This window comes from Neodiprion virginianus, chromosome 1 (genome assembly GCF_021901495.1).
Source record: "Neodiprion virginianus isolate iyNeoVirg1 chromosome 1, iyNeoVirg1.1, whole genome shotgun sequence".
Classification (NCBI taxonomy): Eukaryota; Metazoa; Arthropoda; class Insecta; order Hymenoptera; family Diprionidae; genus Neodiprion; species Neodiprion virginianus.
In genome coordinates, this window is record NC_060877.1 from 32,339,974 (window position 1) to 32,352,331 (window position 12,358).

The 12,358-nt window shown below is 39.5% G+C and overlaps 2 protein-coding genes across 5 annotated transcripts; both read left to right on the plus strand.

The window, feature by feature from the left end:
- The first annotated feature begins 248 nt into the window (after positions 1-248).
- On the plus strand, positions 249-4,852 carry LOC124308538 (organic cation transporter protein). Of its 3 annotated transcripts, none has more exons than XM_046771365.1 (8): positions 249-380; positions 1,135-1,312; positions 1,455-1,694; positions 1,779-2,037; positions 2,253-2,421; positions 2,573-2,874; positions 2,970-3,253; positions 3,447-4,852. In XM_046771365.1, exons 2-8 carry the CDS (start codon positions 1,142-1,144, stop codon positions 3,705-3,707), a joined length of 1,686 nt encoding a protein of 561 aa, XP_046627321.1. In that variant the 5' UTR covers positions 249-380; positions 1,135-1,141; the 3' UTR covers positions 3,708-4,852. The 3 variants fall into 3 exon arrangements, with proteins under 3 accessions (XP_046627321.1, XP_046627311.1, XP_046627304.1); XM_046771355.1 differs by having other exon boundaries at positions 294-469; XM_046771348.1 differs by lacking the exon at positions 249-380 and adding an exon at positions 552-1,041.
- A 597-nt stretch (positions 4,853-5,449) lies between these two features.
- On the plus strand, positions 5,450-12,256 carry LOC124308470 (uncharacterized). Of its 2 annotated transcripts, XM_046771225.1 has the most exons (3): positions 5,450-6,513; positions 6,943-10,055; positions 10,247-12,256. In XM_046771225.1, the coding sequence occupies exons 1-3, from the start codon at positions 5,955-5,957 to the stop codon at positions 10,550-10,552; spliced, it is 3,978 nt and encodes a 1,325-aa protein (XP_046627181.1). In that variant the 5' UTR covers positions 5,450-5,954; the 3' UTR covers positions 10,553-12,256. The 2 variants fall into 2 exon arrangements, with proteins under 2 accessions (XP_046627181.1, XP_046627173.1); XM_046771217.1 differs by having other exon boundaries at positions 5,450-10,055.
- The last annotated feature ends 102 nt before the right edge of the window (positions 12,257-12,358 follow it).

Below are 12,358 nucleotides of genomic sequence, written 5' to 3' on the forward strand. Positions count from 1 at the left end.
GATTAGGTCCACCTGTAATCGAATGACCATGAGATGGGCTAATGCACTAGACTAATATCAAATTCCACGGACATAAGGTACCTACTATCAAAGAGCGTGTGACAATGCGTTCACGCGGCGTGTGAGGATAAGTCGTGGCGAATCGAATGCCTACTCACGTAAATGACGTACACGCGCGGAAGTCGGTAGATATACGTATGTACTCGTATCAAAGAGGGGGAAAATAGGCAAGGCTGTTTATGCCAGAGCTCCGAAGCTGTAGACGTAGTGAGCAAACCGCCGTCGGCTGTGAAGACGCGTGCGCAACTGACCAAATTTCACGAGCGCGGAGCGTGTTGATTTTGTGCGGCCTCAGACGGGTAAACGGAAATTCGAACATGGTAGTGTTGACAATTTGAATTTCTCGTTGAAACTACGTAACTCCGGAGCAGAGTAGACCGTAACAACGTTGCCTGATCTTGCCCCCTCGGTAAACAACAATTCAATAGTCAATTCAATGACAAGAGCGCATTTCTATCGAAACGTTAATCTTGTTTGCTTACCATTCATTTCGAAGTATAAGTTTATCTTTAAACGGATGTAAAATCTTGCAAGCTAATTACGAGTGCGTTGATGCCGTGATCGTTGGGTTCCAAGAGCATCCTCACCAGCTTACGCGCTACCTAATTAACACTAATTTCAATTAACGCTGACAGGCCAATTCGGTACCTCTGAGGAAAGACAGATATAATGGCCTGCTTTAGAATTAATTCACCCCCTCCATCCCGCGAAACACGTGTTAACGTAATTGTTTGCAAACAGGCCCGCCTGCCTTTGCCTGTATCTTCATTGTCAACATATAGTGTTCTACTTTACTTGATAAAAAGCTAAACTCCAAACATATCATGCTCGAAAAACTGTTCTAATGACGTAGTCCAACATATGCTTAGCTTATGTGCTGAGATGAGTAGCGTTCTTTGGTTAGCGTGACTTCTAGAATAACTTAGTCTAAAACTAGTTTCGCATCATTCACCACAGAATGTCAGCAGCGAGTCTTATACAGTGCGCAGTTTTTTGAATTTTACAATTTCGCAGTTCGCCCATATCGTTAATAAATCTTGTGAATATCTAATTACCGTTATTGAAATGTTCCAGAGACGCAATGGCTGAAGAGGAAGGAGGTAAAAAGAAAATAGATGAAAAAGACGAATTAGAATATGCGCTCGACAAACTCGGCGAGGGGTCGAAGCTGCTATGGCTTGTTTTTGCCCTTACTGCAACGCCCACGTTATTCAACGGACTCCACGCGACGTCCTACGTTTTTTTAGCCGAGGTACAGTCGACGAGAAAAACGCAGTAGGAAGGATGCGCGTGAGGTGTACGCAAATAATAACATGGAATGTGCACAAGAAACTTGATAATCGAGTAAACACCTTCACCTTGTCACTTGAATCCAACACCGCATGTCCATACAGGTACCCACTCACTGGTGTGCAGTCCCGGAGTTGTCGGCGGCCAACTGGACTGATTCCCAAATTAAAAACATATCATCAGCGTCATCCTGTTCCGTGTACGCTTACAATTACTCGTATCTGGTTGAGCTGGGATTTGAAGGTGCCTTGGACTATGTGAGCTCAAATGACAATCCAGGAAGCGAAAGCTGCACGGCGATCAGCTACGCCGATGACATTGACGGGACGTCAATCGTCGCTGAAGTACGCTCGCTCATTCTCAGTCTTGCGGTCAAATCTCTGGTTGGCTGGCAATAACTCTTAATTGACGGTATTGATGAATTACAGTGGGATCTGGTCTGTGACAGAACCGCATTACGAAGCAGCGTCCAGATGGCATTGTCCTTGGGAAAATTTCTCGGCGCTAGTACCTTCGGCGTTATCGCCGACAAGTTCGGAAGACGAACCAGCTACATAGCTGGTGCTTTGTTACTGATCGTCGCTGGACCCTTTAGCGCCGTTGCTCCCTGGTATTGGCTTTTCATGGTACTCCGAGCTCTGATTGGAGTCAGTAATTCGGCAATTTATCATTCTTCCTTCACGATTTGTAAGTATTGAAGTTTAGAATCGTATGCCTCGAAGTTGCGCTTTTATCGCAAATTGACGCTGCTATTTATGCTTTAACAAACAAAACAATTAGCAGATCAAAATAAGTAGACCTTAGCGCACAAACTTTCATGCTGCACTGCGTTTCATTTAAGCAAAATGCGGTTCTTAACTAATGCATAGTTGGATCAAAATTAATCGAGAATTCGTAATTAGTAACAGAGGTTGCTGGTCCCAAACACAGAGCCTGGATGGGCATCGTCTACAGTATGGGCTATCCATTCGGAATGATGATTCTCCCGGGAATCGCGTACTTGGTACATGATTGGAAACTTCTTCAATTAGCCATTACCGTACCGGCTATTGTCTTGCTTCTCCATTGCTGGTAACAACTACTGTCAAGATGAAACGAATGCACGCTTAACCAATCTGGTTGCTGCACTAACAACCAACACTCGCTTAATTGTTTCACTGTGCCAAGGTCTTGCCGGTATATTGAAGAGATGTGAGATGACGAATGTTTTAAACCATTTCAGGTTCATGCCAGAATCCCCGCGATGGTTAATGTCTCAAAATCGTCGCAAAGAGGCGCAAGCAATTATCGAAAGTTCATACGGTCCCATTTACGCGGCTAATGACAATCATGCCCTGGCAGCAGACGAAAAGGATGACAAGAATTATGCGCAAAGACAAGACGCTAAAGCTTCAAACGAACAGCTAAGTTTTTCTGAAAAATGGAAAAGTCTGATCGAGTTAGTCCGCAATGTGGAATTGCGGAAGAGAATATTCATCGCGTACTTCGCATGGGCCGCCACGTCGCTTTCATACTACGCAATTGGTGAGAGTAATGCCTGATCGTTTGCGAGTTATATTTATTGTTCATCAAAACGATACGGTTAGTGATACGTAATCCGAATTCATCTCATATTTCAGCACTAAACGTGGACAACTTTTCGGCCAATCGATACTTGTATGCCTTTCTGACAGGAGCCACTGAAATACCAGCGTACCTAGTACCATTACCACTCTTAGCCATAATGGGCCGCCGTCCTGTTACAGTTCTTTTATTTTCCATATCCGGCGTAGCGCTGCTCAGTATTTTACTAATTCCTCAAGCAGAAACAAGCGCTATCACGGCAGTTGCATTGACGGGAAGATTAGCTGTGGCCGCTGTGTTCAGCGTCATTATCTTGCACACTTCTGAATTATTCCCTACGGTGAGTAAATTAAGTTTTAAAACAATAGTATAAACATCCACATACCTCACTCGAAATATTTCTCGAGCACTCGAAGTCACGTAAGAGTTTTTGACGTCATCTCAGCAATTGAAGTCAGGAGGCAATTTCAAATCCCATTCGAAGCACAAGAATTCAAATTAATTCGTACGTCTTGCTTGACATGCGCCTCCAGGTTTGCCGAAACAGCGCCGTGGGGACGAGCTCAACCATGGCTCACGTTGGCAGCATTGCGGCGCCTTACGTGGTCGACCTATTAGGGGCAGAAGTTTGGTGGGGACCCAGCACACTGTGTGGCGTTTTGGCGCTCATCGCTGGATTATTGTCCCTGGTTCTACCGGAAACGCGGGGAAGACCTTTGACTGATACCGTCGACGAGGAATTGGCCGAGGGGCGGGGAATCGTATCACTGAAAAACTGTTGTTCGTTTAGATAGAAATACGCCCGCCAATTCGCGTTATAGTACAATAAATGCGTAAATCAGAGATACTGTCCATCGTTGCAACTAAGGTAGCATTCTGTTGCAAGTTCACGTTACGGCTGTCGCACGCGCAAGTAGATGACTCTGGTGGCAAATCACTATATATCTGTCTTTTTCCGCATAAAAAAATGACTTATCTGATGAACCGACAAGAAATGCACTGACTGCAACAAGATTTATGGAAGAAATCCTGAAACCGCTGTATGCGGTTATTATAAATATATCTTTGATTACATTAATTTTATAAAACGTAGCTAAATATTCATAGTAACTACAGGTTTTAATACTGCTGTCCAGGTTAAATGAAATAAGTAGAAGAAAGTAGAAAATAATAAAGTGTTTGTGTAATGTAAACAATTAAAAATGACCACTTTTAAAAAAATAATGTTATGTACACTAAATGCTATACCCAATACCACAAGCATTAACAGTATCTAATTCTTAGCTACAAAAGTACATATTGAAGGTATTGTATAATATAATAACATTATTTGAAACCGAATTACAGGTCTCCGTATCTAATTTTTACCGGTTTTCGCGCCAATACACAATGATATACACATATGTGTAGGTATATATGTATTATACGGATTTCAACTTTTTGATCGATTTTGAATCTTACAACTTTCGAAATCGATTAATCACCTCGGAAAGTTGACTTTTAAGAACTGAAGTTATTCATTATTTTGTACCTTAATCTCAGATTTTAAATTAAGTTGAAAAAATATCGAAAAGTCGAGAAGGATCGATTCTGAGTAACCGACTACCTTCTACCAAAATTCGATTTTCGACTGAAGTCAAAGTCGACTTTGTCGTCGCTACCGACGTATGAATGCACAGCAGGCGCTGTTTGACAGACCTTGTGTAGCTTTGTGGTAGCTTTGATGTTTGCTCGCTTGTTGTGTGGCGCCATGCAACAATCGTGCAATATTTTGTCGCAAAGCGCTGACGATCGAAATATCGCGTGATCCGAGGACGCATGAAACGCCACCTGGGAATGTAATTGATCCTTATATCATATTCCATATTATTTTATAAATTGTATCACAATAAATACATCGTTACTCGTATAAAAAAGGTCAATATATGTATAAACAAATGGGTACTATCAAAACTCCCATCACCTTGTCCTGCCTCAACTGCGAGGAATTGACAATTTTTTTTCTTGGGTTAAAAAAAATATCAGTTTCAATACACCAGTATCTACTATTGTTTTTCACTCAAGCTCAAGCGGAATTAGTAAACATTAATACGATGCTCACGTTTACCGTTATTTACTTGAGGCTGCCGTCGCGTGTAAACGACATGGGTTCCCAGCTACAGTGGAACTCGTATGATAACATTTTTCTGCTATTCTGTAGGATATACTATTACCTCCGATAATCATAGTGTATATTTCGTAGGTTAAAATATCGTCCCGAATCATGGCGAATAATTCTTAAAATAGAGACGGAGTTACGCAATTTCGTATAACCATAACCTATTGTGAACATCGCTGATAGGCACGCATTTGAGTCATAATTCATTTGTCGCTATACGTATACGGATAGACCATGATGGCGTCATACACAGGTTGCAGCCTGTGGTAGATATTCCATGTCGGAGCATAAATAATGTTAGCACAGTAGGTACAGAAGTACCGTAACCAGTGCGGCTCATGATTATATACGCAACACGGTATACCATATCTACTGCACACGTAAAAGTGCCGCGTGTATTTTTAGCATGTTATGAGGGAAAACGTAACGATCGTTTCTATCAAAGATGCCCGTCGTTGCACTGGCCGAATCAATGAAAATTGATTACATTTTCGAATCTCATCGTTTCAGCAGATTTAAATATAAATCCGCCAATTTCTACCCAAGTATAAATACGGTGAAAGATAAAGGCTAAGAAGGGAACTTGAGATAAGTCATGAATTTCAGCAGCATAGAACGCCGTCGTAATGATTTAAAATAGTGAACGAGGCTCAGGGCGCCATCTTGGCACGCGCCATCTGGATAGCGCGAGTGAAAAGTTTACGGTGGCAAAATATTGAAAAAGTGTTTGAAAACATAAATATTTCCTTGAAATCGGGTGTTCAGAAGTGAACAAAATATCTATGGACGATCGTCTGATACTGTATAATATACAGAGTTGTATTCTTCTCACCATTGATGTATTATGGCTATATTTGAGAAGACCTAACCTCGGCAAAGAAAAATGAGTGCCTCTGAGGAGGGAATGATATATTTTGCCTACCAAGGCGACGACTATGACGATGATAGGGGTAGCAATTTACCAGGAGCATCCACCGAACAGCTGATAACATTGGGAGAATCCAAAGGGAAGCCCGATGGAACAACTAGGGACACCGTCAATGATGCCGTAACAGACCACGACTACATCGATCTCATTCAGGATAAGCAAATTGACCAATTGTCTAACATTGAGGATGGAACGATAATCATTATACATGATCAGGATGAAGTTGACGAGAGCGCTTCACCAAACCCTGTGGTTGTTGCTCCGCCTAAGGAACAGCAAACATTTTCTCAAATTACAAATTTATCACAATTAAAGAAAGTAACGCCTCGATTAAAGTTGCCTAGTTCTGAGCAAAATTTAGTGAAGGGATTAGCCGAGTTGAGGAAAATGAATACTCAATTACGAGACAAACGAACTGCGGCAATATCAGATGAGGCTAAACAACAGTTGAAAAAGTATTGCCGGACTTGCGCGGGATTGAAACTTCCACTGGTAGATATATTCAGCGACAAAGGTATGCAGATGCGACTTAATCAGCAAATGAAACATTTAGAGGACATAGATCAAAATGATAGTTTATCAACGCAAATGTGTATGGATTGCATATGCGATTTGAAAATGAGTTACAAATTTTTCATGCAAATTAAAAAGGCAGAGTTTAAACTAAAGTCTATGTACACGGCACTCAGTGAGCCCTTGGGTAATGAACGACCCTCTTCGAAGGAGTTACAATCTAGCGAAACGAGCAAAATTATCACTTGGAACACTCCCGTAGTAAAGATTGAAAAAGATGTGCACACTTACGCTAAGAAAAAGACAAATAATACTGCAAGTGTACCTAAATCCGTTGGACCGCCCAAAATGTCCTCATTTCGTTCACTGCAAGAGAATTCTAATACTGCAAAATTGCTCCCAATTAAATTGAAAGAGGAACCGTTATCAGTTTCAGAGAATGAGGGCACAGCAGATAGGTTCGAAGATGTCACAGATCCTAATCGCAACGACGACAATGAATCAATCGAGGAATTCGACCCAGAAGATCTACCACTACATGCGGATAGCTCTGAATATGATGGGTCTAATGACGAACGTGATGAGCCTGAATTCCAGAAGGTTAAAAAAGCATATACTGAGTCTGAATCACACAAGGGAGAACTCTCGGCAACCCCTGCAGTATATCAATACGATGATACAAAAAAGGCCTATGTTAAATACGAGGCTGGAGACAGTAAAGAAAATCTGCGTAACCCAGTGAAACAGGTAATAAAAACAGAAACCGAAGAGGATGTCACTGATTCAAAAGAACAGCCAAACATATTAAAGAAAAGACTGTCGGTACCTCTTACGTCCAAGTCAGTCCTGGATGCTGTAGAAACCGGTCTTTCGGTAGATTTGAATAGTTCTACCATCTCAGAAAAAACCCTGCAAAAGTTGAGTGTGAATCATCCGATGAGCATTGGTTCTAAAGACGAAGATGGAATTATGTATGTAACAGTTAAAGGATCCAAGCCAAATGAATTGTTATTGGTAAAAGTTAAAAAAATGGACAAGCCAGGAGAAAAGACCGAAGATACAAATCTCTCCCATACAGCGATCGATATGAAACCAGTAGACAGAATGCTGAAAAAGTATGAGGCATTGAAAATGAAAGAAAAAGATTTGTTTTCCGATAAATTTCGAAAACCTGACATCAGAGAGCAAATAATAGAGGAACAAATAGAAGAATATAAAAGAAGAAGAGAACAAGTTCTAGGCTCCAATAGTACGATGACCACCGACAATGGATCATTCAAATCAATAAAAACAGAAGGGAAATCGACATATCGCACATATTCTCAAAATACTGGAGAAGAAAGTTGTACCATAAAAATAAAAGACGATCCAGGTGATTTGGAGGCTTGCGAAGAAAATCCATGTAACGAAGAGTCTCGGGCAGATGGTGAAAAATCAGACGAGTGCCACTCATCAACGGATAAACCTTACCCAAGTTCTGAGGATTACTTGGCTAGGTTGGCTCGACTTGAACAAAAATGGGAAGAGGCTAAGCAGAAACGAGAATCTTTGCAAAAAGAATTTGATGAATCGTGTATTGAGGGTAACCAGGAAAAATTGGAACGAATATTGGGAGAAAAGGACAAAAATTTGAAAGAGTTTGAGGATTATTTGAAACAGAGAAAGATTGTGATAAATAGATTGAAAGATGAAGATATAATATCACTGTACGAGAATAGGCACAACATGGTGATGAAAGAAGATGTAGAGTTGTCGCAGAATTCTGGTGATGATATGTTTGTTATTGAAGAAACAATTCCCCTTGAAGATTATTTGGAATGTGATTATTGTCCAGCTACATTTCCTTTCAACGACGTGCTTCAAGAACACATGAAGACGCACGATTACAAAATACTGCACTATTGTGAAGACTGTAACACAGAATTCTCAACTAACAAAGCAAGAAAAAATCACAACATTACGTGCATGCAAAAGTTGATATGCAAATACTGCGAATTGATGTTAGATTCAAAGGGTAAAAAACGACAGCATGAACAGAAACATTGCGACAGTATGTATGGCCAGCTATGCGATTACTGTGGGGAAAAATTCAAACATCAAGGAACGCTGGATCAGCACATTAAAATGCAGCACATGAGCTGGGAAAAAGTATTTCAGTGTCCGAAATGCCCTAAAAAGTTTGCATTCAAGCAGAAGTTGAGCTTTCATGTAAAATCTGTCCACACAACACTGAGAGCTTTTCTCTGCGAGGATTGTGGTGCAGATTTTAAAAATCCTGCAAGTCTACGGCACCATAGGATTCGCAAACATCAGCCTGTGGGTAACAAAAGAGAATGTACAGTTTGCCACAAACTGGTGCCATTTTATAGTCTGTCTAAGCATATGCATACACACAAAGCTTACACCATACAATGTCCGCACTGCGATAAGATGTTCAAAAACAGTTCAACGCTGAAGCAACACGTTAGAATTCATGAGGACCAAAGACAATACAGATGCGATATTTGCGGTGTAGGATTTAATCGAAGAGACGGTTTAAGACTGCACATGAGAGTGCACGAGAAAACCGATAGTCGGGGTTTGAAGGAATGCTCGTGCCAAGTATGCGGCGAGAAATTCCCGAATCATTCGATGCTTGTGATTCACAGGAACAGAGTTCACAAGGATGGAAGACAGTACACTTGTCACATCTGTAACAGATCAATGATCTCCCCTCGGTCTTTGGAATGGCACATGTCTCACATTCATAATCAGGCTCTGCCTGGTGAAGTGAAGTCGGATCCGTTAGCACCTACTGAAAAGAAACGAGTAACTTGTTACCATTGCGAAAAAACTTTTAAGACAGAAATGATTTTACGTACTCACATTAAAAATACGCATGTTAAAAAGGATCCTATGAAATGCGCCGAGTGCGATGAGGTGTTCACGTCAGAGGTCAGAATGCGACACCATATGATGGTGGTGCACAATAGGCTCGAGGGAACATTGCCATGTCCGCATTGTCCGAAAAGATTTGTTAATCAACTTCGATTAAAAACGCACATGATCTCACATTCTGAAGAGAGACCGTACACATGCGAGATATGCGGCTTTAATCTGAAAACTAAAATTCAGTTAATAAAACATCATCAAAATAGACACAGTGACGAACGACCATTGCAATGCAGATTTTGTCCATGGAGATGCAAACAAGTCAGTGCTCTTGTTTGTCATGAAAGAACGCACACTAATGAAAGACCCTACGCCTGCAGTGTTTGCAGACAACGCTTCAAGTATCTGGGTGACAAAAATAAGCATGAAAGAAGACATGAAAGTTTGGGAGGATCAGGATTCAAGAGAATTGTAACAGGCAGAAATACAAAACAGCCAAAAATACAAGCAGTGGAACTTACTTCCTGCTCCGAGCAAGATCAGGAAGACTACGAGCAAGCTCAAGCTCATTATGGTAATGAAGACCAAACCGACGATCAGTATGTGGATGAAAAGATGGAGAAATACGAGCCCGAGGATATGGGAGAAGAATACGAACAGGCATATGATCAGGTGAGATAAACAGATTTCTTTCAAAAAATTCAATGAAACTTGTATACTAGGGCTATTTTATTTTTTTGCTTTTCGCAGTGGGTTAGGTAATTTTAATTGGTATTTGCAGCGGTAACTAACGACGAAATTCATCGCTGTGATACTTACTCAATGTTTTTTTTTTTATTTTTTTTTTTTTCTAAAAATTTCAGGACTACGAGACCTCGAGAGAGGCTTCGGAAGCGGCGGAAGTTATAATGAACATGGAAGATGGTACGGTATACACCGAGGAAGTGACTGCGGAGAACCTCGAGAGTGCGGAGATTATAACTGACGAAATGACGGATCAAATCCTGCAGTCTGGAACAGTTGTACATTTTCAACAGCAAGTTGATACTGGAAAAATACAAGTTATTCCAGTTATGTTATCTTTGCCGGACCTAACTGATGCCAATTCTGAGGTTAATCTTGCTACAGCTTCTATTATGTACAATGCCAACGAAGATGGAGTCCTATAGAGGCGTATGGCCTGTAGGCTATTTGAAGCAAAAAAATAGGACTTCATCTTCGTTGACAATGCTCAATAAGAGAATATTACCTATTGAGTAGGTCGGGTGAAAATATAGACTACAGAATACTTACAGTTTCAATGTTGCGAATAATGTTTTAGTGAATTGAATTTCATTACATTAGATATGGAACTGCATATCAAACTTATACTATCTATTCTTTGCTCTCCGCAATTTCTGCACACTTTCAATTCCATACGGTTGTAAATTTGTTCAGATTATTATTACGCTTGCTGAACATAATGAAGCAGCATACACATTTATTTTATTTAAGACGACTGAACTTATTTCTCCGTAAACTTTGCATGCAGTTCTAAGTTTAATTACAGATTGTTAATAATTATTTAGCAGCTGTAGTAAAGGTGATTCAAAATCTTGCAATTCTTTTAACGTTTTGACTTTAGTTGAGTATTGGTAAAAGTGTTGTTAAATATACCTTCTTTTTCGTTTTCTTCAAAGAAAGGCATTCGTTATGCTCTCCTGAAAGTCGATGAAAGAAAGAATTAAATTTTTCTGCATATTATCTGATATCCAATGAGTTGCAAAAGATCGCCTTCTTTGTAAATATTAAGTATTTGTAAGCAAATCATTCGGTGAATCTATCAAATATATAGGTATAACAAAATCTATAATATTGATATTCATGTTTTTGGTATAATTGCTGCTGAAACATGTTGAGATAGCTACTTATGATATATTGATAGGCATGTCTACCGTGCATATATTTCTGCAACTAACATACCTATGTATTGTACTAAATATAATAGCGTCTAGTAAAAAAATATCGTTGCACCATACATGAACTAGGTTACTAGTTAATATTTGTTTAAGTGTTGTCAGCAAAATTATAGTTTTTATATGACAAGCTTAATCTCTGAGCCTGTAAATATGTTTCTGTGCTATCTCCATGAAGAACTTGACTGGTTTGTAGTTTTTGACACGTAGCACAAAAATGGTACTTGTGGCAAGTGCGCACATAAAGATTTCTTGACTCGTGTAAGTTTTGAACTCGTCAAGAAATCCCTATTTTATGCGCACTGACCATGAAATTAACTATTTTTCAACTCTTTTCTTGAAACTCGATTAACAGAATTATAAACAAACGTTAGTAGCAACAAACGCGTGCTCGACAGCAAATTAGATGAGTTTCAACACAGGCTCATTATATTTAATACGCATAATTGCTATTGGTTTAGTTTCGCAACATATAATAAGCTAAAATCTTAGATAAAGTAACAAATACCCTTGTGATTGTCACTAAAGTGTATAAACAAAACGTCAAAAATTATTCGCACTTTGAATAATGAACTAGTACACATAGAGTTCATCAAAAAAAAATTTGATAGTAAAATATTGAAGTAACTTATATATTTCATTATTTTGTATAACAAGTTAATCGTGGTAAATAGACCCAATATATTACATTTACATTGATTCCGTAATATATACTAATTTTAAGAATTATAAATATTAGTTACATTCAAATTTTAGTGCGTAATTTTACTCGGGGAGAATGCATCTCCATTCGCGTATTGATTAAGTACCACTTGGGTACATACTTCGGCTCAAGTTATAACTGGCCTTGGCAGAGAAGAACAATTTTCCAATTGTATCCAAAAAAATTTTGATGCAACAATAAAATATTTTCAAATACCTAAGTGATATTTATTTATTCCCATTTTTCGAATACACCTCGGCTTGTTTGTGCTCAGAGGAATATATGTAAACTTCAAGATTTAAGAGAAACGTAAGTTG